Genomic DNA, 25,723 nt, shown 5'->3' with positions numbered 1-25,723 from the left:
GAGTGGCTGGTTTGGTAGTAAAGAAGAGCATCATGATGGAGTGGCTGCAAAAGATGAGCTTGCCTAATCTCAGCTACTGCTTAGGAGGACAAGACTTCCTGGAATTAAGAGCAGGTGAGTATATGTGGAGAAAGTAGGTGCCTATTTGAAATTTGCACAAATGCATTTGGTTATTCTGCTCACGAATGGAAGTGAAATATCTGGTGGAGTAACAGGGTACGTTTGGAAGAGAATTACAGCCTCTGCCCTTTCACAACCAACACTTTGCCATGAAGTACAGGGGTCGCCGGCTCGTTCACGTTTCACTCTCCATCGAAATGAGGTCCTGTGGAGCAAAACTTAAGACACTCTTCCCAAAAGATCAGCTATAATGGCTAACATCCAATATCACCGCGGTTCAACACTGTATGGCTTTACCCCTGAGGAGTCACGAGGAAGGCAATACACGAAACCTGTAGCTCCACGGCCCTAAACGTTTGCCAGGTCCGATAGTTTCAGACCCAAAGAAGCGGGACTGCCCAGCTCAGGCTCAGTGCCTCATCCTGAGGCGGCAGCGCGCGGCCCCTCAGCGGGCCGGCGGCGGGGCAGCGCCGGCGCCTCTCCCGCAGCGCCACACCGCCCTCTGCCGGCCGCTGACCGCGCCGCGCCCGCCGCCGGGAACAGCGCCGCCAGGGCATGGCCGCGGGATGGCTCAGGCTGGAGGGACCGCGGGGAGCGCGGTCACCGCGTCGCACCTGCCGGATCACGCAGGGCCATCGCAGAGCACGCGGCACAGGGCTGCGATTATCTCCAGTGATGGAGACTCCGCAACCTCTTTGTGCCGCTGCACCATCATCTGCACAGTAAAGAAGTTCTTCCCCATGTTCAGGTGGAAATTCCTCTGCATCAGGTGCTGCCCACTGCCTCTTGTCCTGTTGCCTGGCACCACCGACAGAGCCTGGCTCCATTCTCTTGTCACCACCCCTTTATATATTTGTACACATTGATGAAGTGACTCGCACCGGCTGCTTCGGCAGCTCCAGCGGGGCTCGAACCCGCGACCCCCCGTGCATGGAGCGGAAGAGTTGCCATAAGCCCCGCCCCTCCGCTTGAGGGCCTCCGTCCAGTTCCCTCTTTTTGCATCACTTCCGGTCCGGCGCGGGAAGGCGCCGGAAGTGGCTCCATAGCGGCCGCGGCGGGGGGAGTTCGGCGGCGCCATGGCGGAGGTGAGGGACGGGGGAGCGGCCCCGCGCGTTCGCTCTGTCGCGTCCTTCAGACGCTCTGGGCGAGACCAAGGAGCGGGAGCGGGTTGGGGCCGGGCGGGAGAAGCGCCGCCCCGCACCCGCCACCTTCGCTGCCCCCGGGTGGGAAAGGCCGCTGTGAGGATGGCCCGTGGCGGCCCCTCCATCGCGGCCCCTGCCCGGTTCGGCCCGGGGACAGCGAGGTGCCCGCAGAACGCAGCAGGTGCCGCTCATCGGAGTGTGCGTGTCTGGGGAGGGAGTGAGCAGCGGGCAGCGGGTTTGCTTTGCCAGACTTGTGCCGAATGCCGGTGCTGGGGGCCATCGGGCACCGCATCGCCAGCTCGTCAAGAAAGGGAATTGTCCCGCTCTGCTCTGCTTTGGGGCGGCCTCACCTCGAGTGCTGGGTTTTGTTTTGGGTACCACAACATCAGAAAAAGGTATAAAGGATATGGAGATGAATGGTGTAAATGAATGGTCGGAGTGAGGAATGGATGCGGTCATTTGCCATATTCAGCCTGGAGAAGAGGGTGAAGGGAAACCTTATTTCAGTTTACAGGTTCCTCTTGAGGGGAAAGCAGAGGAGCAGGCTCTGATCCGATCTCTGTGGTGACCAGTGACAGGATCCAAGAGAATGGCCTGAAGTTGTGTCAGGGCAGTTTAGGTTGGATATCAGGAAAAGGTTCTTCACCCACAGGGTGGTGGTGTGCTTGAACAGGCTCCCAGGGAAGTGGTCACAGCAGCAAGGCTGACAGAGTTCAGTGAACATTTGGGCAGTGCTCTTGGGCACAGAGGACGTGCCTCTTGGGGTGTCTTGTGCAGAGCCAGGAGTTGGACTCGATGATCCCTGTAAGCTACTTCCAGCTCAGCACATTCTGTTCTGTGATCGTGGGGGAGTGATGCTGTGTTGTTTAACCACCAGAGACTTACTGCTGACTGTTAGCCCATAAGGGAAACCTCAACTTTTTTTGTGAGGCCTTGGGAGCACACCTGTGGAGAAGGCCACTGGTTTTATAGGTTGTAGAATCTTTACTGTGGGGTGAATATCATGCACTTCTGAAGGCATGTGGGGCTGTCATGGTTGTAGAAGAAGGTGCAAGGACTGCTGCCTGATGCAACACTGTGAGCTGTTTTTTTTACAGAAAACATCTGTTAAAAATTACTTGCAGAAGTTTCTTCTCTGTTGGGGAGACATGATGGTACCTACTCCTCTGTTTATGGTGTCAACAGCTGCTGTTGTTGGGTGGTAATTAGCCATGCTAACATGAAGTGGTACTGTACATAGAAATTCATTATTGCCCACATTCTTTTTACAGTGGTAGTGAAGGAAAATTTACAGGCTGGGTTTTTTTTTTTTCTGAATTGGCTTCTATATTGCTTACGTATAAAAACAGAACTGGGGAGGACATGGGATAAAAGCTATTATACTCATGGATTTGTCCTGTAAAAACCAGTGCAGAAAGTTTGATTAAAGTTTTTGGCTTGCTTTTCAAAGTCTTGTAAGTTTTCAAGGAATAGAATACAGTTTTGAATAAACACCAAAGTAAAACAACTGACATAATAACTTACTTTTTTAGTTTCCAAGAAGATTAGTGTCTTCTATGAACTGAATGGTTGCATGTCATATAACAGAACTGAGAAATTGCTACTCAGTTCAATTTATGTTTCAGTGTTCAGTTTTTTATTTAAATATGTTCAAACTTCTTTAAATGCTCTTTTCTTTATTTTAGGAAGTCCAAAAGCATTCTGTGCACACACTTGTGTTCAGGTCTTTGAAGAGAACTCATGACATGTTTGTAGCTGATAATGCCAAGCCTATACCATTGGATGAAGAAAGGTAAGTGCTGCTGCACTCAGTGAAGTTTTAAACTCTGTCAATGATTGCTCCACCCAAGTCAGAAATTCAGATGTTTCTGTACTGTCAACAGTGTAGTTTTGAGGGAAGAGAAATACTAGAGTTGTAAAGTAAGTTTTATGACATCCTCTCTAAAATGTTTCAGAACTTGGTAACAGTTCAGAAAGTGGGGTTCAATGAGGATTTTGCTTTACTCTTGCCACAGTCACAAGGTGAAGATGGCAGTCAAGCTGCGCACGGAGTACGGCTCAGTGCTACACATGCCCACGCTCAAAGAGAACCTGAGGGAGAAAGGAGGCCCCAACACTGGGGATCCATATGGACACAAACAGTATTCTGGAAATCAAGGTTAGTTTGCCCTTAGTGCTATATTTGTCCTTTCTTTTGTAACAGTCTCACTGACGTAAAATCTGCAGAATGCAGTCCAGTGTTAATCCACTGGAGATAAATGCAGAAATCAAATAAAAACCTTTTTTGATTGGTATTTTTTGTGCTAGGGTCCACAGGTGGTAAGTGATTCAGAAAAAGTGGAAAGCTGCATTTAACAAAGGAGTTATTACGTGCTGTGGATTTTTATAGTGATTAATTGGTAAAAAGAGTAATTTTTGGTAACGTTAGTGTGTGGTGTACTTAGGTGTTAGAGTTGAGTAATGTATTTCTTATGTTTGCAAGTTCATGATGATTAAGGACATGCTCTTTGGTTGACTTTTGTTTGTTTTGGCATTTTTGTGTGTTGTTTTTTGTTTGGGGTGGTTATTTTGTTTCATAGTATATTTACAGTCTTTTAGCTGTGCAATTTTTAAACCAGAAAATGCTTTATTTCAAATCGGTAGAGTTTTTTTCAATATATGTTTTGTGATATATAAAATGTGTATGTATTAGGTAGATCCCATATGAAAATTTCTCTACTAAAAATGCTGCCTCATTTTGGTTGAGGTAGTTGATATTCAGTTGATATTGAGATTCTGCCCAAGGTGCTTTATGTGGAAGTATTATGCAAGTGAAACGTGTTGAGAGAATGAAAAATCCTTTAAGAAGAAAAGTACCTTTTTCAGTTCTGACAGTACAGGCAACCAACTAACTAGCTTACATTTCAGACACTTGTGGTCTTTGAATAAATGGTATCTACTTCAGAGGCAGTATAAAGATTTTTTTCTTGAGTCCTCTTGATAACAGGTAGCTTCACCGTTCAAATTAATTATTTTTTTTACAGTTGAGTTTTCTAAAATGGAGATAACCAGAACAAATTAAATTAATGAAAATGAGAAATATCTAAGTACATTGGAGGTGGTTACTAGTTTCTTTTGCTGTGTATGATCTGCTGTCTTTTCCTCTATTTGCTGTTTGAGTGCATTGTTTGCAGTGCAGTATAAAATGTAATTATTAATATAACATTCTCTTGCTCTGTAGGACAAGAAGTTGAGTATATGGTAACTGGTACACACCCATACCCGTCTGGGCCTGGTAAGTAAAGTTTTGCAAGTGTTTTATGGATTTTTTGAGTTCCTGTATGAACAAGATATCCTTCATCCTAGCAGGAGCAGGCTTTCTCTTGATGTGAATCCATACTTAATAGTAGGGGAATGTTGCCTACTTTTCATCACCTGAGCAGAAAAGTACAGGTTTCACCACCTTGCTCTGGGGAAGAGACTTGAGGGTGTAATAATTTTAGTGTCATGTGATTTTGCCTGTGCTTGTAAGGGTTATGTTTCTGTGTTGTTACAATGGCCATTGCTCATTGCCATTGTTACTGATGGATCCTGCTGTGTTCTTGGATGAGCTTAGTTTTAGCTGTTGATTGTTTATTGTGCTTAAGTTCATTATGAGTATAGTGGAAAATCTGTTGTCTTGATTTATAACGTAACAGATGGGAGTGTTCAGTGCACCCTCAACCATTGAAAAAACAGGCATAGTTGCTTCTAACTGTGGGGACAAGAATTGCTCACAGTGTCTTCCTTAAGTTTAGTGTTCTTTTAATAGAATCATTTATATCAGGGTTGAAAATCAGATTTCTTTCTTTGCTGTTTCTTGCTTTAACCCGAATATTTTGCTCAAATGTGAGTTTGTTGTCAACTGGCAGAAGTTTGGTTAGGAAAATAAATAAAGCAATGAGTTAAATTCACCAGTCTGCACCAAAACTATACTTTACAAAGTGTTTTTAATTTTTTTAGACAATATGTGCTGTTCTTGAGATAAGGTTAAAAATCTGAAGATGTAGCCTGAAATTCTCACTTCAGTAGGACTAAACCTATTGTGGTTCTGGCGCTGCTGTGTGATACCAAACGCTGCATAGGGATGGATTATAGGTTATACTAAAGAGCCTATGTTAGCAAATGCTTCATAAGATTGTGTTTATTTCTGTGATGTTTGGATTTTCATAGGAGTTAAAGCTGGATTTAAAGATGGATGCTACTCCTAATTAGACTTTTTTTTTTCTTTCCACTGACATACTGTTTTATACTCCAGAAATTTTATACTCACGTATGTAATAGATCAAGATGGAAAGGATTTGTGCCAAAATAAAGTATTCAGTAGATTTGAATTGGATGTGAAAATGTTATTAAAGGATGAAAGTTTATGTTACAGGTGTGTCAGATACTTGTTTGCAGGTATAAGTGTATATATGTTTGTATAATACACTTCTGAGATCCTGTTTAAAGGAGCTGTCTTTGTTTCTTATGTGGTTTTTTTTTTTTCAAGGTGTGGCTTTGACAGCAGATACTAAGGTCCAGAGGATGCCAAGTGAATCTGCAGCACAGTCCTTAGCTGTAGCACTTCCTGCTTCCCAGTCCAGGTACTGCTGACACTGTTTTCTGTGGGAACTGCAAGGCAAATCACAGAAGCTGGGATAAGAGCTACTTGGAGTAATTACAATATTCCTAAAGAAACTGCTTTTAGTGTGGACAGGCATTGTTTTTTTGTATTGTCACAAGAGGGAGCAGGTAGAAGTTGGGACAAGGGAAATTTTGTTTAGTTGGAAGAAAAAAATGTGAAGCTTTGTGGTATCTGTACCTTAGGGTGGTCAGGCCCTGGACAGGGTGCCAAGAGAGGTTGTGGACTCTCTATCCTGAGAGGTGTACAACACTCAGCTGGGTGCAGCCCTGTGATGCCTCATCACTTAGCAGGAGAAAGTCGATTGCAACTCATGAACCATTTTCCCTCCCCCTAGGCTGGATGCAAACCGGACAGCTGCTGGTGTGGGTGACATTTACAGGCATGCTGGAATATCTGAGCGTTCCCAACCTCCGGGGATGTCTGTGGTGAGTCTGTTGCACGTCTGATGAAAACAGGACATGGTGTTGACCAGATTGCTTCTGGATCTGCGTGTGTGTTGTGTAGAGATGTCCTGACTGACTGAATTTAATCAGTATTGAGAAGGCAGAATGAGAAGGTTTTAGGCTTTGGACAAAGAGATAAGATACAAACCAGAAGAGTAACCTTTCTTTTAACTTACAGGCTATGGTGGAAGCTGGTGGAAACAAAAATTCTGCGTTAATGCCAAAGAAGGCTCCAACCATGCCCAAACCTCAGTGGCATCCACCTTGGAAACTGTACAGAGTAAGTTAGAAATTATATGACATGAATGTGCATATAAAAGCAAACATACTCTGTGTAAGACCTCAAATAAATATTTTTGTTCTCATTCACAAAAATATAATCAAATATGATTTGAAAATGTGATTGAAAAGTGATCACAACTAAGTTGTGTATACACACAGTCTCTCTTTGAACATCTTTTTCACTCTCGTAGCTGTGTTATGATAAATTTGGTGGAAGGTTTGCTGTATTTCTGCCTAAGAAGCTTTGTTGTGTTTTAAATCTTTTGAAATGAGCTGTATGACAGTACATGGAACATGACATTCAGTGAAACCAGTTATGGGGTTTGATTTTAGCTGAATGACTTTGGAGAATTTAGAGAAACAGGTTGCCGAAAGCAAAGCATATGTCAGCAGAGTATTTCTTGTGAGATCAGTCTCCATTATTTTATTATTGCAAAGTGTCCTACTCTCAGATTACCCCTGTTTTGGGGAAAAGAAGATGATGGTGTGCTTTAAGAGGTTATTATATAGAAATGTGATTTAATAGCCAATGTTTTTATAATTGTTCTTTGTATAAGGATTATACAGCAGCATAAGGAATCTGCTCAAATACAGTCTTTCTCTGCAAAGCTTCAAGTGTTGGAAGTGTTATGGACTCTCAAAGGATGTGAAAATGTTTGTTATATGAATGGGGTCTTTCTGAATTGCAGCTTCCCCAAGTCTGGTGTATGTAAATTTCTAGTTTTCTCCTTAACTGAAGTAGAAATCAAGCTGTCTCCAGATCTGATTTTACATTTGACTTTTCTTGGTAAATACTAGCAAATTTCAGTGTTGGAGAAGGAAAATTACATCAAAAGGTATTGTATTATTTCTGATATAGATTTTTTTTTTTTTCTCTTTCTGAAGGTTATCAGTGGTCATCTGGGCTGGGTGAGATGTATTGCAGTAGAACCAGGAAATCAGTGGTTTGTTACTGGCTCTGCTGACAGAACCATAAAGGTAAGAGGTTGGAAGAAATGACTGACAAAGTTAGCAGGGGGTGAGGTTTTTTTTGTCCTTCTTATTTACAAATGTTTCCAGCCCTTGTAAACAATTTCTTGTTTACTGTTTGCAGAATAATGAAGTGCAGAACATTTTTTCTTTTATTGCTTTTTCATAAAGGGTTTGTGGAGTAGCACTAGTTCTTTTCTTGAGATTTCATTTATTACATGGTAGTATCTGGAGAACAAGTGTTTATGTGACTGTATTTTTAACTAACATTGCAGCAGGATCAGTTAAATCTGGGCTGTTCACCCAGATTCACAGTGTAGCTTTTTCCTGTTTACCTTAAAATACCTATTTTGGTGCAGATTTGGGACCTTGCTAGTGGCAAATTGAAATTGTCTTTGACGGGACACATCAGTACTGTACGTGGGGTGATAGTAAGTGCAAGAAGTCCATACCTCTTTTCCTGTGGAGAAGACAAACAAGTGAAATGCTGGGATCTTGAATACAATAAGGTAAGCTGCAGTTTCTTTAACTGAAGGAATTGGTAGTAGAAAATACAGAAATCAAAGCATTTAGAATATTCTTTCAATTATTAGTTTGCATGGTTTTTATTCATCTAGGTTATCAGACATTACCACGGTCATCTAAGTGCTGTTTATGGCTTAGACTTGCATCCAACAATAGATGTGCTGGTGACATGCAGCAGAGATTCAACAGCACGAGTAAGTGTAGCATTGTTGTGTTTTAACATCTTGATGTGTGTATTTCAATATCTTCTTTTGTAAAAATGAGCACTTAGCAAAGATTATCATCAATTTAGATGAAATACTAAGATGATTTGTGTTAGCTTTGTCTTATATTGTTGATAAAATTGAAGCCCAAATGCATGAACATGTCATGTCACATCAGGATAATGTTTTATTTCTTAATTTAGTAAGTAGACTACATAGTATATGTAGGATTGCTTTGTATCTAGAAGGTGGTATGGGATTATGGTGACTTGAATTATCCATATGCCTGGAAGTTCACTGGCAGGTTCCTGCTCCCCTTGAAATTTGCTAGCTGAGGCAGTTGTGTAATAAATGGTTAAGTGAAAAATACCACCTAAATACCATTTTTTAATCTGTAGGACTGTGGCAGGGAAATTATGTAAACAATGACAGTGCCTAAAATACATTGAATAAGCACCTGTTACTAACCTCTGACATATTTGCTGTGAATTCATAGATTTGGGATGTAAGGACAAAAGCCAGTGTGCACACACTGTCAGGACACACAAATGCAGTAGCAACTGTGAAGTGCCAAGCTGCAGAACCACAAATTATTACAGGTATAGTAAGTGTGGTTTCATGATTGAAAAACCTAATGGTGAATGTGTTTGTTCAGTAATTGTGTGACGTTCATAATGTTATCTTGGTGAATTTGCTCAAATCTCATACTAGTTTCTGTTGAAAATGGGCCATGCAATGATTATTGCATACTATTAATGGTATGTTTAAGCAAATAGGGCTGTACATTGTTTGAATGCTTTTCTGCACTTCCTTTTTTTTCTGATGTTTTCATTTGTGTTATAATATGTATTGAGACTTGCATTTTCTGTAATATTTCAGTTCTCCCCATTTCAGTTAAGGAGTGTCCAGTACTGTGGTTAAGTGTTCATCTTCATTCCCATTATGTCAAAATCCAGCTTTGCAGTGTAATTTCTTAAAGTTATCCTGCAAAACCGGGCACTTCTTAAAATTGAGTAAAAATACTTTTGCAATCTGGCATCTTCTTTGTCTGAGGTGGCATTAGCACAGTATTTATGTCTCTCTCACATCATTCTGTCTGCCTTAGCAACATAGTGATTATAATAAAATCAAGGTGATGATTTTTACTTTTTTTTTTTAATTATTATTTTCTTCTCATTGTAGGCAGTCATGATACTACCATACGGCTCTGGGACTTGGTGGCAGGAAAAACTCGTGTTACTTTAACAAATCACAAGAAATCAGTAAGAGCAGTAGTGCTGCATCCAAGACAGTAAGTTTTCTTTGTTCTGTTACACTTTCACAGTTTTTTGAGAATTGAAGAGAGCCAATGTGAATGATCATCTAGAATGGTAGAGCATAATAATGTGAGAAACTAATGCATTTAGGATGATGCAAAAAGGTACATATCAATTATCAGATATATTTTACTGCACTGATTGTGCTTCCCTGGTATTGGCATTGGTGTACATTAGGAATCCTTAGAATGCCTTATATCCCACAGAATTACTTATGTGTGTGCCTTTCATTCAATCCTTTAAACTCAGTGATATGTAAGGGTAATAATAAATATGTAACTGATTGGTTGTGAGCAGGAATTACAGTAGTTTTGTAATGTGCCAATGCACACATGTGATTAATGCTAAAGGAGACAGTGATGAACAGAGTGGTCTTTCTTTTGAATATGTGTTTCACTGCATGAGACATTTCAATCTAACTGGCCTTAAAAAAAAACCTCAGTGTGAAAACTGAAGCTTTGAAGCAGATGTTCTTGGAAGTGCTCTGAATTTAGAAGCTGTATTTTGATGCACAACAGTTGCCTGTTTAGATCCCCATTAAAACAATGGAGAAAAGGAGTTCACATAGAACTTGATTACTTCTGCGCCTTTAATATTTTAAAATTACATTCTGTCATTTCTGTCAGAAATTCAGAATCTTTGATATGAATAAACTCTGTTCCAGTGTGTGCCTGAAAAATTGTATCGCCTGTTAGCTATAGAAAAAGCCTCTATTTTGCTTACATTCTGAAAAAAAAAGTAATTCAGGTTTCAGCTTCATCAATTACACCTTTCTGAAAATAAACTTGAAGTGTTCTTGTCAAACGGTAGCAACCGTCAGCCTGTAGTTCAGTATTTCTATTTTTTTTAATGTTGTGGTATTTTCTCGTAATACTCAACTTTTTTATTTGCGGTATCTTTTAAATAGACAGCAAATTCTCTGGATATTGTGGCAAATGAAAGTATTCCTACAGGCTACCCAAATACCCATGTAACTGCTTTCACATCTTAAAATGAAGGAAATTCTTATTTTGGGGTAACTCAGTGGAAGAAATTGTCTTTCGTAGTTACATTTTTGCAGGGCTATTTCCTTGTTTATGTAATTTTGGAAGACTAGGCATTAACCTATGCTTGCGGCTTCTTGCCTTTTTATCCTGTTACTTTTGCTGATGATGCCCTGATACATGAAAATTTGCCAGAATAACAACTGAAGAGAACTTAATGTGCATTTTAAATATTTGTTTGCATATTAAATCCTATGGCATATAGGATGTTATAAAGTTTAGTTCATGAAGCGGAAGGAAAACAGTAGGTAGGTAATTCATGACTTCATAAAATTGTTTAATTTCATGTGAAGTAAACATGTCAGAAAAGCAGTTTTAATATTAAGTAATTTTGCAACTAGCATTTAGAATGAACATTTGCTCTCACTACAGCTATTTTGAGCTTTAAGATACTGTGTTTATTTTCTTTCAGTTACACATTTGCATCTGGCTCTCCAGATAATATTAAGCAGTGGAAATTCCCAGATGGAAACTTCATTCAGAATCTCTCTGGTCACAATGCTATTATAAACACACTGGCTGTAAATTCCGATGGTGTTCTGGTCTCAGGAGGTAAAAATGAGAAATACACATTCCTCTCCTCTCCCCCATGTACATGTGGCTGGAGGTCCTTAGGCAGGGATGCTCATGGAGCTCTGCTTTACCTTGGCCTGTCAGCCTGCTGCAGGACATCATTTCATTTAATAGTGAGCAGGGCCACATTCATCTCCTTGGATGTTTCTGAGCTGCATGCAAATAAAATAAATTTGAAGGACTTCTAACGTACTGCATGGAAGAGGTTTCCTCTTCTCAGCTGGCTGCTGCTGCAGGGCTCCAGAGTCCATCTTTTATGATCTGCTGGTCATTAGTGCCTCCTCTAGAGTTAGCTGCATGTTGGGGCAGTGAGACTGGATAGAGGATGTAGAAGCACCTTGCTGAAGGTGATTTGGAATAAGGCACTTGGTCTAATGTGCCCTTGGTCCTGTAGGCTACGGATGTGGAGTAAGATGGAAATGTGCTAAGCAGGAGTTGGGACACAGCTAATTACATAGTCACCTTACTCTGGTTATGTTTCCAACTATGTGTAAAAGGGGCCCTTGATTTTAAAATTTGGATAAAGCTGTATTTTACAAATGGTTCATCCCCAGTAAGAACAAGAACTTCACAAAATACTGGAATGGACTTACATGTCATTATTATTATTTGAAGACACTTTCAGAGCATCCTTTTAAGACTTTTTTATGTTAGTAGTAGCTGAGTCTTAAAAAACACCTTCTCCACATTAAAAAAACCTATTATCATTTTTACTAATATTAATTGTGACTTCTAAAATATTAAAATTTGAGTATCAGTTCTCCCCTTTACATCCTCACGCTATCTACAGCAGCTTCAGAGAAGATGATGCTGAATCAAAAGTTGATTTTACCTTGGAGTTTTCTACTGTAGAAACACCCTTCTTGAAACATCTGGATTTCTAGTCTAGCTGGTATCTGTGGAGAAATTTAATTTTTATAGATCTGTTTTGGCTAGATAATGCTTTTGAAGGATATTGGGTTTTGTAACTGAAAAATTTTCTTGAGAGCATCCTTCTGAATAGAGTTCAGATTGCTGTGAATACCCTGTAGCTGATGCCAGTAGCAGCAATACTGGCAGTGGTTTAAACTGGATTTGGAATAAAATCTCTGCAAACAATAAATGTACTTTGCATTAAGTAAGTCCTTAATGTTCTAATCTCTTTGGGAGGATGATGCCTCCTTATTCAACTTCTGAGCAGGGAGCTTGATATTCAGAATACCAGTCCTTACTGTGCCTCCAAAGCAACTTGCTGCAATTCCCCTGTGATGTAGTGTATCATCTCTCTGGGTTATATGATGAAAATATGAATGAGATTCTGAGGAAGGAAAACAGCAGAAAATAGGAAAATCTATAGGGTGTACTGAGCTATTCTACATGAATGTTGTGTGATGTATTCCTGATGTATTTACTAGTTGTTCATGATGCTGTTTTTAGAAAACAGATAGAAATTAACTGGTCAAAATACTAAGTTTGTTTGTTTGTTTGTTGTAGCTGATAATGGCACTATGCACCTTTGGGACTGGAGAACTGGATACAACTTCCAGAGAGTACATGCAGCTGTACAGCCGGGTTCTTTGGACAGTGAATCAGGAATATTTGCTTGTGTTTTTGACCAGTCAGAAAGCAGATTGCTAACAGCTGAAGCTGATAAAACCATAAAAGTATACAAAGAAGATGATACTGCGGTATGTCAAAGTGTCTTTTTAAAGTGTTTTCATAAAATCAGGAAAATTCAGACAAATATAACACATGTCTTTAGGGAACATGTTCAGACTTGCGTAAACCATTTTGTTGAAGTTTGAAAGACCGCTGTATTAGCATTAACAGGAGAGTAGCTAATTTCTGCATTCCTAATTATTGTTATATGCTGTAGTACAAATAAGTGTCAGGTCTCTGAACTCTTCTGTAAAAGGCCTTTGTGTTCAAGTTTGGAGAAATCTGAATACGATCCTGTACATAGAGTTTTGAACCCAGTGGGAAACTGCGTGGGGTTGTATTGGTAAAAACATGGGAATCAGCAAAAGGATTGCACTTTTAAGGTTTACTGTACTTATTTATATTATTTGGATTAGTTATTGCCCTTGACAATTTTTAGAATTTAGAGTCAAGAGCTTATTTTCAAACTGTTATTCTAAAATGTGAATTAATTTACCAGTGGAGAAGACAGCAGATGATTGTACAGTCTATCAGTGTATGTCTTCAATATAAAGAATGTAAGAATTTTTATTAAATGTTGGAATTTTGCACTGAATTAAACTAGGAGTAAGTCTTAGATATAAAAAATCAGGAATTTTTTATCTATTTTGAAGTTGGGCAAAATACACTCCATGACATCTACCAATACTGATGTAGGTATGTCTGTCACTGGCAACTCCTGTTCATGTGCTTTGATAACCACAGTGTTGTTTTGGAAATGCCACTGGCAACCTGATCATTTTCCTTGTTGGAAAAAAAAAAAGACAAGTACAGAACAAGTATTGCTGTGTACTTCAGACAGTGAGATGATAGAAATTTTAATTTGAATAAATTAATTACATTAGATTAGGTATTAATAATGCTACATATGAAATAGAGTACATATACTTCATAAGTAGTATTTTAAACTAAACCTTAATTATAGGTGAGTTTCAAGTTTAAAATAATCCTTTTTTTTTTTTTCCCCTTTAGACTGAAGAAACCCATCCTGTCAGCTGGAAACCAGAAATTATCAAGAGAAAGCGATTTTAGTGTGGCAACATACTACTTCTGTAATTTTGTTTTGGCTTTCCTGAGAGCATTCAGTCACATTTTGTTCTGCCTAGAACAGCAGAGCAAGAAGTCAGCTAAGTCATTGCTATTTCAACATGTTTTATAATAAATTTTATTTCTCTTTCCTTTTGTCTTTTTTTGTTGCGATTCCAGCAAACCAGTTGAATCTTAACTTTGTGGAGCATGCATGGTTCATGAAAAAGATAGGTGTCCAGGTGGTTATTTTTTTTAGACTTACACTCAGCAGATTCTTATAAAAATATTTTGATGAGCTAAGTTGTCTGAAACACCCTTGCTTGACCTCAAAAGTTAATCACAAACTTATGCATAGAAGTCATCTTCTGGAAGTTCCTTGGGGACACTTTCAGATTTTAGACGAATATTGTTTATTGTGCATAGGCTAAATCTATACTAAATTAGAGTTACAGAGTAATTTAGAAACAAGCAGAACAACACAATAATATGGTATAAACCTTGTTATAAACATGGCCATTGAGCATTGCTGGTGCTGTGTTATTGACGGAAATGGATCTTCAGAGTGTATCTTTCCCCAGGAAAGTGTTCAAATGGAAGCATTCATTTTCACTTAGTTATTTCAGAATGGGTCTTCTGTAGCAAGGACCGCTGCCAAATCATTTTGTTTGCAGGACCAGTTGACTTTCTTTGTAGGTGAACTGTTTGTTTTTTCCAGCTATCTAAAGCATATATGACAGTAGAGTGCAGTGAACTTCTAATACTCAGCTAGAGGAAAAGCTCTTAAGTCATTTAAACCTTTTTTTATAGGTTGCTGTCCTCCCATGATCTTAGGAAGGAATTTAAAATAAACTGTTACTGAAAGATAGTTTGTACTTCTGAAGAGACAAATCTTTCACTGGCTTTACAAATAGTCACCTAACAAGCAGTAAACATGTAAACCTCCTTGCTACTGCTTATCTGTGATGTCTGTGCTGCTCTAAAGTACTTTCTTTTCAGAGGGCAGTGGAGAAAATCATTGTCATCTGGCCAGTCCATTATTGGCAAATTTGCTAGCAGTGTTAATAGCTGCACTGGCAGGTTTTACGCTGAGTAGATGCTGAGAATTAGTCTGTGGCCTCATTGATAAAAAGCGTTGATATCAAGCACTTCACAATAATTATTTCTATTCTCTACCAGTTTGACTTCTTTCAAATCTAGGATTTATGTTCGAGAAGAGAGTTATTTGCAATGTAATTTACAAAAAGCTAGTAAAACTAGGTGTTGTTTATATTATGACAATTTTTTGTCTTTTTTATGATACATAGGAGGTCTTGTATTTATAATCTGAATGTTTGACAATGTTATTTTAAGGGAGTCCATGCTACATAAATAACTGAATTTTGGTTGACAGCTACTATCAGAAGCAACTTCACAAAATAGGAGGGGGAATATTTGGTATTTACGAGTTGGATTAAGCATCTTTTATTTGAGTGGTAATTTGAATTTTTCTGGATCTTGATGACCGTTCTTTCCATGTTAACTAATAATAACAGTTAAAATTCCAGATTGTGGCTTATGCATGTTGTATACTGCTACTGAGGCTTCATTCCACAAATCAATGAATTATTGGTGTTAACACAGAATTTTGTTGCTCACAGTGAAATCCTCTTTAGGAAACCAGAGCAGGGAGAAACAACTTAACTTGAAAAGAAGTGGGATTGTTGAGGATTTTTTTCATTTCATTTTTTGGGTTTTTTTAAGAAGTGTCTAATTTTTTTTTGATAGTCTGGAATGAGGAAGGAGAAATTACAGCTCTAGCTATGTGCCACAGTTCTAGCAAATCTTTTCTGTATGGGCACTTTGCTTTAGAAACTGCATTTATTTTACTCTTTATAATTTTGAAGAGAGATCAGAAAGTCTCCTTAAGAACCTGTGTTTCTTCTCTGGACTTCTGCAGGAATCTGATACCTTAGGGCAGTGGTTACGAGAGCATTTCTTTTTTGTGCCCTCAGTAAAGATTTTGTTTATACATTAAAGGCTTTGCACTATTAATTGGGATAATGTGTTTCCTTTTTGGCCCTAGGATAGGCTGCCCCTGCTTGAAGTGTGATTTTTTTTTTTTTTTAAGTGTATTCTTGAACATTTGATTGACTTGTTCATTTCCTTCCCAGCAGTTTTTTCTTCCTCTTGACAGTAATGTGAATATCATCACATGTTTTTATGTAAGTATTGTTTATGGTGCATCAAGATTATCACATTTCATCAAAGTACTTCTCTGGTGCTGAGTAAGCCTGGATAGTCATTTGTGACACACATGGGCCTGATCATGTAGGATATGCAGTGACATTAGGTTTGTCCATGTCAGTCATAAGATGAAGGAAAAGAGGAGGATCTGATCTGCTGGATGGATTATCCATGCTTCTGGGAAGGGTCACAATGCTATGTCAGTTTGAGTAACCTTGAATGGGAGTCTAATCACAGAGAATAATTATTTTCCTTAATTTCATAAAATTTGATGTTGTCTTCTGTATAGGATCAAATAATTTCTACCACAGACCCTGAGATTTGTTTTATACTGTGTATAAAATTGCAGAGAAGTGAGGAAATGGGTTTTGTTTGTAACATAAAAAAGTGTAACTGGTAAAAGTGATGAATTTTCAGATCACTCCGCTTATACTGAAGCGTACAGTGTAAGCTGAGCAACACAACAGTGTTGTAGCTGCAGGCAACATGAGAGTTGTGCAGAACAATATGTATTTGGCAACTGAAAAGCTTACAGAAACAAGTGTCTAACAGCAGCTTCTTTTTAGTTTTGTTGGATTGGAATTAAAGTACTATACCTGATGTAAGCGACAGCAATTTAGCAATCAATAAAACCTTCCATACAATATGAATTCATGTCTTTTTTCCATTATGGTTTTTATAGTAAGAAGAAGAAAAAACAACTGTATTGAAGTGAAAGTAACTCAGTATCAACATGGACTGTTTCCCATAGCACAGTAAGAAACACTTTTGCACATCAGCTGTAATGGGAAGAGAGAAACTATTGATTGCTGTTTTATGCAGAGCTTCCTGTCTGCATGAAGGGATTAGCAAAACAGATACAGAATTGTTCATGCATTTTCTCTAGTGTGTTTTTATAAAATATCAAAACACCTCTGGAGTTAAGTGTGAGTTCTAGGACGAGTTCTGGGTGAGAGTTTTGTGGCAGGATCATCCCTTAGGTTACTGTCTTCTATTGCTGAATCTATGTGGGGTAGGCTTTGTAACACTTAGTTGTGCACTTAGGTCAGTTAACTTCTTTCAGGTGCACATTAGCACCAGGGTTTTGTTAACCTTTCTTTAGAGTTTCTGTTTGAATATAATGAGTACACAAGCCCCAAACTTGTATCTAAAGGGTGGATTAACTGGAGGCACTCACCTGCAAATTAAACCTCAGCAGTAAAATAATTGAGCTAAATGTCTGTCTCCTTGCAAGGAAGGTTGAAATCACTGACAAAAAAAATGTAGTTGAAAATGCTTGGGAAATTCATATTGTGCTGGGGTGTTTTTTCTTTCCACACCTTACCCTTGTGTTTGAGAAGTGCAGGTAATGTGTGAAATGCTCATTTCTGCCAATGTGTTTTTGCAGCCTTTGTTTTTTAGGGAGAGCATGTCTTTGCAAGGCATGTCACCTGTATTCTTTCTGCTCCAATAACAATTCTTGAGTTTTTAGATGCTGCAAATGTCTTTTTTTTTTCCCAGGTGATGCATCACTAAGAGAAGGGATGAAGGGTTAAGTCCTTCAGAGCAAGGGAGAGTCAATGCAGCATCAGTATGAATTATGAGTACTAAAGGCTACATGTAGAGAAAAATAAGACTTCCCAGAAACCAGATGAGAAAACTGTAATTAACTGAAACCTCTCAGGGAGGTGAAAAGGATCGTGGAAGAATTAAGACTAAAGGAGACTAGAGCTGTTATTTGAAAACTTGCTATATTTACCTGGCAGGCTGGAGTAGAGGGGGCATTTCTGGATTAGATGAGTATAAATGGAAGAATGGAGGAGCAATAGTGTTTTAATGGGGGTGCAGCCAATGGTGAAAATGAAAATGTGGGCACCTTTATGCAAAAAAATCTTTTTACACCAAGCTAGAAATGCATTTCTGAAAAGTGCAGGTGTTGTATGTATCTGCATATTCCAGTGCCCTCATGCTCCAAATTATAACTCAGTATACTACAGAAAATTCAGTGGCAGGTGAAGAATTGTGGAGCACTGCAGGATGATAAGCCTGGAGGGATTTGCAGCTGCACTGGGATTTTCATTGAGGAAACGCTTGCAGTTACAGTTCTAAACAAGGCTTAAAAGTAAAGTGTGAAGAGTGAAGCCAAAGTTTGCATGATGAATATCCTTTTAAAAAGGCTAATTTTTTTAGAGCTGATTGAATGTAGGGATTACCTTACAGCACTGAGTTTGTTTTTTTCTGACAGGTAAGTGGTGAACTGAGGAACGAGAAGTGAGTTCATAGCCACAGAATATCATGCTGACAGGATGTATTACTGTTGGGAGACTGTTGTCATAAGTAAGAGTGTAGCTTGTGCGATCAGAAAAACCTTTGTGCTACATCCAAAAGTGTTTTGTTGTTTGTTTTTTTTTTAATCTGGGAAAAGACACTACAAATCATAACATGACTTAACTATTTCCAAATAAATCCCCTTGACAAGCAAACTTCCTGCACTGACAACTAGAGATCTGCTCTCAATAAAGCAGCAATACAGATTATGAATATAAGAACTCCATACAAAAATTTGAGCTTCAGCTGCCAGATGAGTCACATTTCATGTCCTGTAGGTATATTAATTCTTTCCTGCTCATTCAATGTCTTTTCTTCCCATGCACCATGCTAATGAGCATGTTTCTTTTAAAGAAAGCTTGGCAGTGCGATCCGACCAGAATCTATTAATTCTGTTAATGACTTTGTTCTATTTGGAACTGAATCCCAGTGAAGGAGTTTTGTGTTGCCCTAAATCAAACTTTAACAGGGAATTTGAAAGTAACTAGCAATCAATCACAATAGCTAAATGAAAGCATAGATAAAATTGCTTGCTGCTCACATAAATTAATGTAGTGAAGTGCAGTTTATTTGTTTTCCTGGGCAAACCTGTTTTTTTTTTTTTTTTTTCCTTGTTTTGTGATTTTTAGGTGAGGTTGTAAATGTCCTTTAATTATATGAGAGGAAAGAAAACTGCTCCTGGTGTTTCTGAAGTTTTAGTTGCCATGCAGTTGCCAGTTCAGTGATGCAGTTCTTCTGGAGTGATTAAAATAGAAAGACTGTGTTTAAAATGGCACAGTGAGTTTCAAAAATTGACACACTGAAGAGAAGGTCCACACACTGCCTGTAACATAACCCTGTGGCAGTGCAATTTTAGTTTTGTGTTCTCTCACAGGTTTCAATTTCTCAGTTTTTGTTCTTGGGAAACTTTAATGGTGAAAACACTGCTAAGAAATTGGAAACTATCTCTAGCCCATATCTCCAGCCTGATTAATTATGATCTGGTAACTCCTTTCTTTTTTCCCTTTTCCCCCAAACTTGTCCTGGCCTTCTTCCATCAACAACATCCCTGAGGAGCCTGTGAGATCCTCAGCTGTTCTGGAGAGCTTCATGTTGGCCAGGTGCAGTGAGCTGTGCTATCGGTTGCTCTTTCAGGTCCCTGTGTGATTCGGCCTTGCTGCATCAAACACTCTGACAGAAGTATGCAGGGGGAGTGTTTTGTGGTGGGAAGTTGTTCTTGGAGACAGAAAATACTGACTGAATAACCTGATATACAACCCGATGTTGATAGATAATAGTTCTGCCTCCATCCTCACAGTTCCTCTCACCCTTCTTGATTCTTCTTGAGAAATCACAGTACTGCAGCACACTGTGTATAAGATGCAGCAGTGGTTGTTAACAATGCCTCACACTGGTTTTAATAACAAAATCTGACAACAGTTTCCACATTTGTAACAGAAAATAGGCAAGTGGTAAAGGCTGAGATGGAATGGGGCACCTATTGAAACCTAAACCAAAGTGAAGAAGATGTTCAAGTAAATCATGTCTGCTAAAGCTCAGCATTCCACTGAGAAATGTTCAGGCCAACCTGGCTGACTGTCCTGGCAGATGCTTTGTATTGGTGAAGCTGAGATGGGGATATTCTGGTGGAAGAATCCCAAAATCTCTGTGAGTGAAAATCTGTCTTTGTGATGAGAAAATGTCTGGCTTTATTGTTTCACAATTTCTTACTTTCTTAAGCCCCATAAATAGTTGCTGTGAATAGTAAACAGATCTAGTATTGCAGGTAATAAAGACCTTTAAATTGTGGTCAAACTTCTAAATTGTCTTAAAATTTTGGACTCAGGAATATTTCAGGACATACAAGTCTCATGATAACACGTTTCTCTACCTATAGAGAAAGAAAAGAAAAAATTGCAGGCAAGGAGCCATTACCAATAATGGTCACAAGTAGAAAATGGGAGAACTTTCTGCTTGGAGGATATTGCATCTCTGTACATGTCTTCCAAAAAGAAAAGTCTAAATGTTGTTGCTCTGTTCAAAGGGAAGACAAAGGATGGTGAGGTGAGGTGTGTTTATAAAATGAAGAGCCAGAACATAAATGTCTGTGTGCTGTTCTCTGTGTGCCTTACACACTGCTTATACTGCAGCAGTTAATCTGAAACAACTCTGGTGATAACTGATACCTGTGTGGAGAGGTGTGTGGGATGTGACAAACAGAACTAGTGATTTTCTGCACCTCACAGTTAACCGCTGGGACCAGCGTGTTTTAAAATAACAGCTGTTGTCACTCCTACCTCAGGGCAGTACTGTGTTTTCACACTGTTTTCCTTGCTTTAAGACATGTAAGTTCTCACTTTTTTTAACTTGGTGCTTTTCTCTAGTGTAGACAGGACCAAAGTAGTATGTGGTTGAATTTAGAAATGTTCCTGTATAAAGAATATACTTTGCTCATCCTCTTTCCTTTTCTTTCTCCCTTTTTTTTTTTTTTTTGAAAGGTTTTCCTGTAGATTCTCACATGCAGTTCATGTGAAGTCACTTCTCTCTTTCAGTACAAGGGGAACATAATTTGTATTATGCAAGAGAGAATAAAGGTAATGTTCCTATAGAACCTTACCTTGGAAAATATTAAAAAGTCTTAGCCTCACATTTTGATGATAAGTAGTTATACTCAGCTAAGCCTCTTGCAAAAATACATTTGATTCTCAGCTTTTAAAATTCCTTTTCAGTGCTTTTAGTTTTCCTTAGACTGCTGTAATTTCCCCCTGTGCTGAGTCTGATTAGGACAGTGGTCAGCATAGTGGGATGCTGCTTTCCTCCTCCCAGCTTTCACCCTGTGCTTCCTCTTTCTCAGCCTGCCCTTTCCAGAATGGAGGGAGGTGGTGGGCAGAGACACAGCCACATCACTGTACTCCCAGCCTAGAGCACTGCCCCTTCTTCCACTCCTACCAAAAGCCTCTTTGTTGGCTCATGAGCAGAATAAAATAATAATCTGTTGTTTCCCTCCTGAGCACCAGAGACCATCGGAGAAGTGAGTGCATTACAGGGGAAGAAGAAATGGGTTTCTTGATGCCTAGAGGTTAGAAAGGGATCACCTGCTGGAGTTGTGTTTATAGGGTAATGTCTTTAAAATTCACTGTGCAGTTTGTAGACACTCTAAAGCTGTTTTGCTGACAACATTGTTGTTTCTCCTGTCTGAAAGCATCACAACAATAAGAATAATGGTTGTGATCTATAATTTGACACAATTATAAGGCGCACTGAGCATGGAGTTGCATTTTTCACGTTTTCCACCAAATAGCTTTGTATGCTTTTTTTTTTTTTTTTTTTTCCCCATTTGAAATGGGACTGAGAAGTATCACTGATTCACTCCATTGGATTTCTAAATTTTTTTTGGCAAGGTCAATGCAGTTTGGGAAACAGAAATTCTACAGCTGCTTTGCTCATTGCCTCCCTGCAGTGATCATTGTCCCTAACAAATACGCAGCCTGAGCAGTAACTAAGCATAGCACAGGAATGGATCCTGCCCCATGATGCTATGCTTAGTTGCTGTTCAGGGGCTCCACGACTGTAGTTACTTGCAAAGCTTGTTTTTTACAAATCTCTGGGGGTTGCTAGGATGGCTTTGCATCCAGGCCATTGCTCCAAATATTAGTATTGAAGCATTTTTGCTACTAAAAACCAAAATGTTCCTACAGGGCTCAAGGTGGTGTAAGCCCTGGGGGCTGTACCTCAGTTTACCTACCAGCCCTAGGGGCTATATCTTAGTTTGGAGGTTTTCGCTCAGGTACTGAGGTAGATCCAGCCTGTGCTGCTCCATACATGTCCCACCTCTTGCCACCCTTTCCTAGGAACTAGTGGCAGTGACAGCAGCTTCAGCAGGGCAGTGTCAGCTGTTTGAAAATGTGCCCAGCTCTTTGGGCTGTTTGCTGCCTGATCATCCATCCCCACCAACACACACTACCAAAACCTGGCCATGTAAACCCCATACAACCATCTACTTTTCATGCTGGATATTAAGCTTGGAGAAAACAAAGCATATGCACATTCCTGAGGAAATAAATTTTGGGAAACTAAATTTGCAGTTGCTATTTCACATTCTTTTCTCCTTTTAAATCAAGACGTGAATGTTGTGATACGCACTCTGTGGTATGGTGACCCTTGCTGTTGCATCCCATAACAGGAGGAGAGAGAGGAAGTGTTCTTGTATTTGCTTTGCTCTGAAGTCTTCTTTGTGTTGCCAAAATTTCTTCTTTGGCTTTTTTTCCGTTATCTGGCTCATTGAAGCCAGGCATTTGTTTTCCATTAGTTGCCTCAGTTAATATGATGAGTTTCTTTATTATTATTATTTTTAAATACTGCATTTTAAATTAACAAAACACCCTCATTCAATGGTCTGATAAACTGGTGTAATTTGCTGTCTTTGCCTCATGTCTTTCTTTTCACTCATTTTTCTTCTTTCTCGCTTTGATTCACATCTTTAAGCCAGCTTTGCTCATGCATACATCATTTAATGTATTTTCATGTGTGTGGTACTGCACACAGAAACCCCCAGTGTGAACCCAAGCCTGCCGTGAGCTCTGCCCAGCTGACCTGTGTGCTGAGAACAGGACACTGGAGTTACCAGGGACAAGATGGTGAAAAGAGCAAGGTGTGATTAAGAAGCACTAACATTTTTGAAATGCCTGTCTTGGCTGGTTGATCCACTCACTTTCCATCTATTTACATTTTCCACATCTGTTCTGGGCTTTTTCTCCTTTGACAGCAGGAAGTAGAAATAAAAAGTACACAAGAGAATAAGTATTGAGAAGTAACACTGAAGTAAGATTTTTCATGTGCTTTTTGTGTCCTATAAACCCACCGCAGAAGTAGGGCCATAGGATCAAACCTCCCAAACTTCATACTATAAAATTTCCTCTATCGAACCCCCATTTTTCCTCTTTTCCCTTAGTAGAGATTTAAGCCAACAGATAAGCCTTGAGTCTTGCCTCATAGACCAAATAAATCCACCCAACATACACTGGCAGAGAACTTTAAAAGTTACATTGTCCTCATGGCTGCATTTTGTAAAATATCTTTTCTCTGCCAGCACATTTGGTCATAAGCCCTCTTCAGCAAATTCTGCAGTTACATTTGTGCCCTGAATCTGCTAGTCATAACAGGGGAGGTGATTTCTACCACACTGAGTGGTTTTGTATTTTTGTATAATCAGTAAATGTTTATTGGGATGAGGCAGCCAGAGAGACTATGCTGGGTGTGCTGGGATGGGGTGTTTCAATTAATTCTGAAATGTTCTAACTGCATTAATGTATTGCTTCTTTCTTTCATGTCCTTTCCCACCTCAGAAGGTGATGAACCGAGGCATCAATATTTGTTCTGTCTAAACACCTGTTTAAAATTCCAATTTGAACTATTTTCTCATTGTTGTGCCTTTGCCTTTTCTCTGTGTTTCTTCAAAGAGGGAAAAAATCCCCAGGCTGAGATATTAGCCAAAGAGTTTCGTCTCTCTAACAGAGAGGTCAAAAAAAGTGAAGTGGCTTCTGAACTTGGGCACACAAAAGCTCCCTGCATTGAATGGCTGCTTTAGAAATAGGTTTTGAAGAAGGAATTGCATCTCCCAGCACTCTGGTGAGGCTTTTCAATATGTTAATTGATGGGCAGAGGGAAAGCCAGGCATGAGTTTACAGAGGAGTAATTTAGTAGGAAAACAAAGTCTCTCAAGAGAGAATTTTAACACTCTTCATCCTCCCCCCAAAGATACTTATTATCCCAGTTATCTTCACCTCTTGGGGAGTTTTTTACCTGTGATCAGCAGCAGTTTGATGTCTTTGGATATGCCGTGTTGCTGTCTGTGACTTGAGTGCATGGGAGAACTGGCTGCAATCCCCAGATAATCGCCCATGAACCTGCCTGGCCTCCATGGCCTGGCCGAGGCAGCCCTTGGCAGGAGTCTGCCTATGCCCCAGCCTGTTGTGATTCACTGCCCAGTTTATTGGTGCAAATTGAGACAGCTGAAGTTAACTCACAAAAACGTGAAATGCTGGCCTGCATCTTGTCCTGTGGCTGCAGGGCAGCAACCTGTGTGGAGGAGCAGCAGAAAGCTGTGAGAGGCAAGTCATACACTGCTGCCAGGATGGCTATGTATCCTCTCTGAACACATTTTTCTGCCCCAGTTTAATCTCCCTGGTGCTCAGCTCATTGCCCTTTTACTCACCGAGAGGAGTTTCGATGCATTTCCCCATCCTCAGCCTTTCCACTTTGCCATTTATTCCTTGCTTCATGATTAACTGTGTTTGAAATTGGACACAGAGGCATGTACAAGTAGAAAACCAAAGAAGTCCCAAACTGTGCTGTTACTATTAATGGCAGGGCTAGCAGCCAGCGAGTTCACTTGGTTATGCCAAACCCAGATTAGACAGTACAAACCCTGACAATTTGGTATTATTTTCTGAAGAAATTTTTCAAAGTCTGTTTTCTAGTGGGGAGACAAGACTGCATTTTGCATGAAAAGAATAACTTTCTTTAGCTGTTGAGCAAACACAGATCATCTGCCTAATATATATATCCAAGAAAATGTAGGCAGAAAATGTTCATTTTGGAACTTAGTGGATGAAATTTTGTCCCTTTGGAGTGAATGGGAGATTTGCCATTGACTCCAGTCAGGCAGGCGTTTCACCCGATACTTTTTACATATGTTTTTATATGTTATGATAATTCATGAATGAACTAAAATAGTCCTGTAGAGAATATATGAGGATTGTTCTTCTCTAGCTTAGGGGGAGCAGCCTTCATTGATATTGGGGTCCTTGGAAAGAAATATGGATAGGAGAGTCTTTACCACATTAACAATACATACTTCATCTTATATCTCTGTTTTGTGTAATCCATCAACAGCAGCATTGCACTGAGTTAGCTGAGGAAGGAGCATAGATGGGAAGAAAATGTTTGAAACCAGATCTGAAGGAGGCTGAGGTGTTTTCTGGATGGGGGTTGTAATCAGCAGAGAAAGAAGAGTATCTTACCCTTTGAGGGTCTCTGTCTTAGGTTGTTCCAAGTCTATGATCCAAAGGCCTAGCTGGGCTTCCAACCTCATTCTGGCTGGATTTCTAAATGCTGAAAAAATCATTAGTAGCCAGGAGATCTTTGGGGGATTTATTTGTTTGTTACCTGGCATGGGGAGATTCTGAAGAATCCTTGTGGACACAGACCTTGTCATTTCAGCCAGGTTTCTGCCTCCCAGCATCAGG

General features: G+C 39.6%; 1 protein-coding gene across 1 annotated transcript; it reads left to right on the top strand.

Annotated features, from left to right (window-relative positions):
- The first annotated feature begins 1,137 nt into the window (after nt 1–1,137).
- PLRG1 (pleiotropic regulator 1) lies at nt 1,138–14,116 on the top strand. The gene is made up of 15 exons (XM_053976012.1): nt 1,138–1,205; nt 2,948–3,054; nt 3,278–3,420; nt 4,483–4,536; nt 5,773–5,866; nt 6,242–6,332; nt 6,529–6,630; nt 7,518–7,610; nt 7,961–8,110; nt 8,219–8,320; nt 8,826–8,928; nt 9,512–9,620; nt 11,101–11,240; nt 12,735–12,928; nt 13,911–14,116. The coding sequence occupies exons 1-15, from the start codon at nt 1,197–1,199 to the stop codon at nt 13,968–13,970; spliced, it is 1,551 nt and encodes a 516-aa protein (XP_053831987.1). The 5' UTR covers nt 1,138–1,196; the 3' UTR covers nt 13,971–14,116.
- Nucleotides 14,117–25,723: the final 11,607 nt, after the last annotated feature.

Source organism: Vidua macroura, chromosome 4 (genome assembly GCF_024509145.1).
Source record: "Vidua macroura isolate BioBank_ID:100142 chromosome 4, ASM2450914v1, whole genome shotgun sequence".
Taxonomy (NCBI): Eukaryota; Metazoa; Chordata; class Aves; order Passeriformes; family Viduidae; genus Vidua; species Vidua macroura.
Note: the sequence above shows the minus strand (reverse complement) of the source record. Positions and strands in the feature narration are given on the sequence as shown.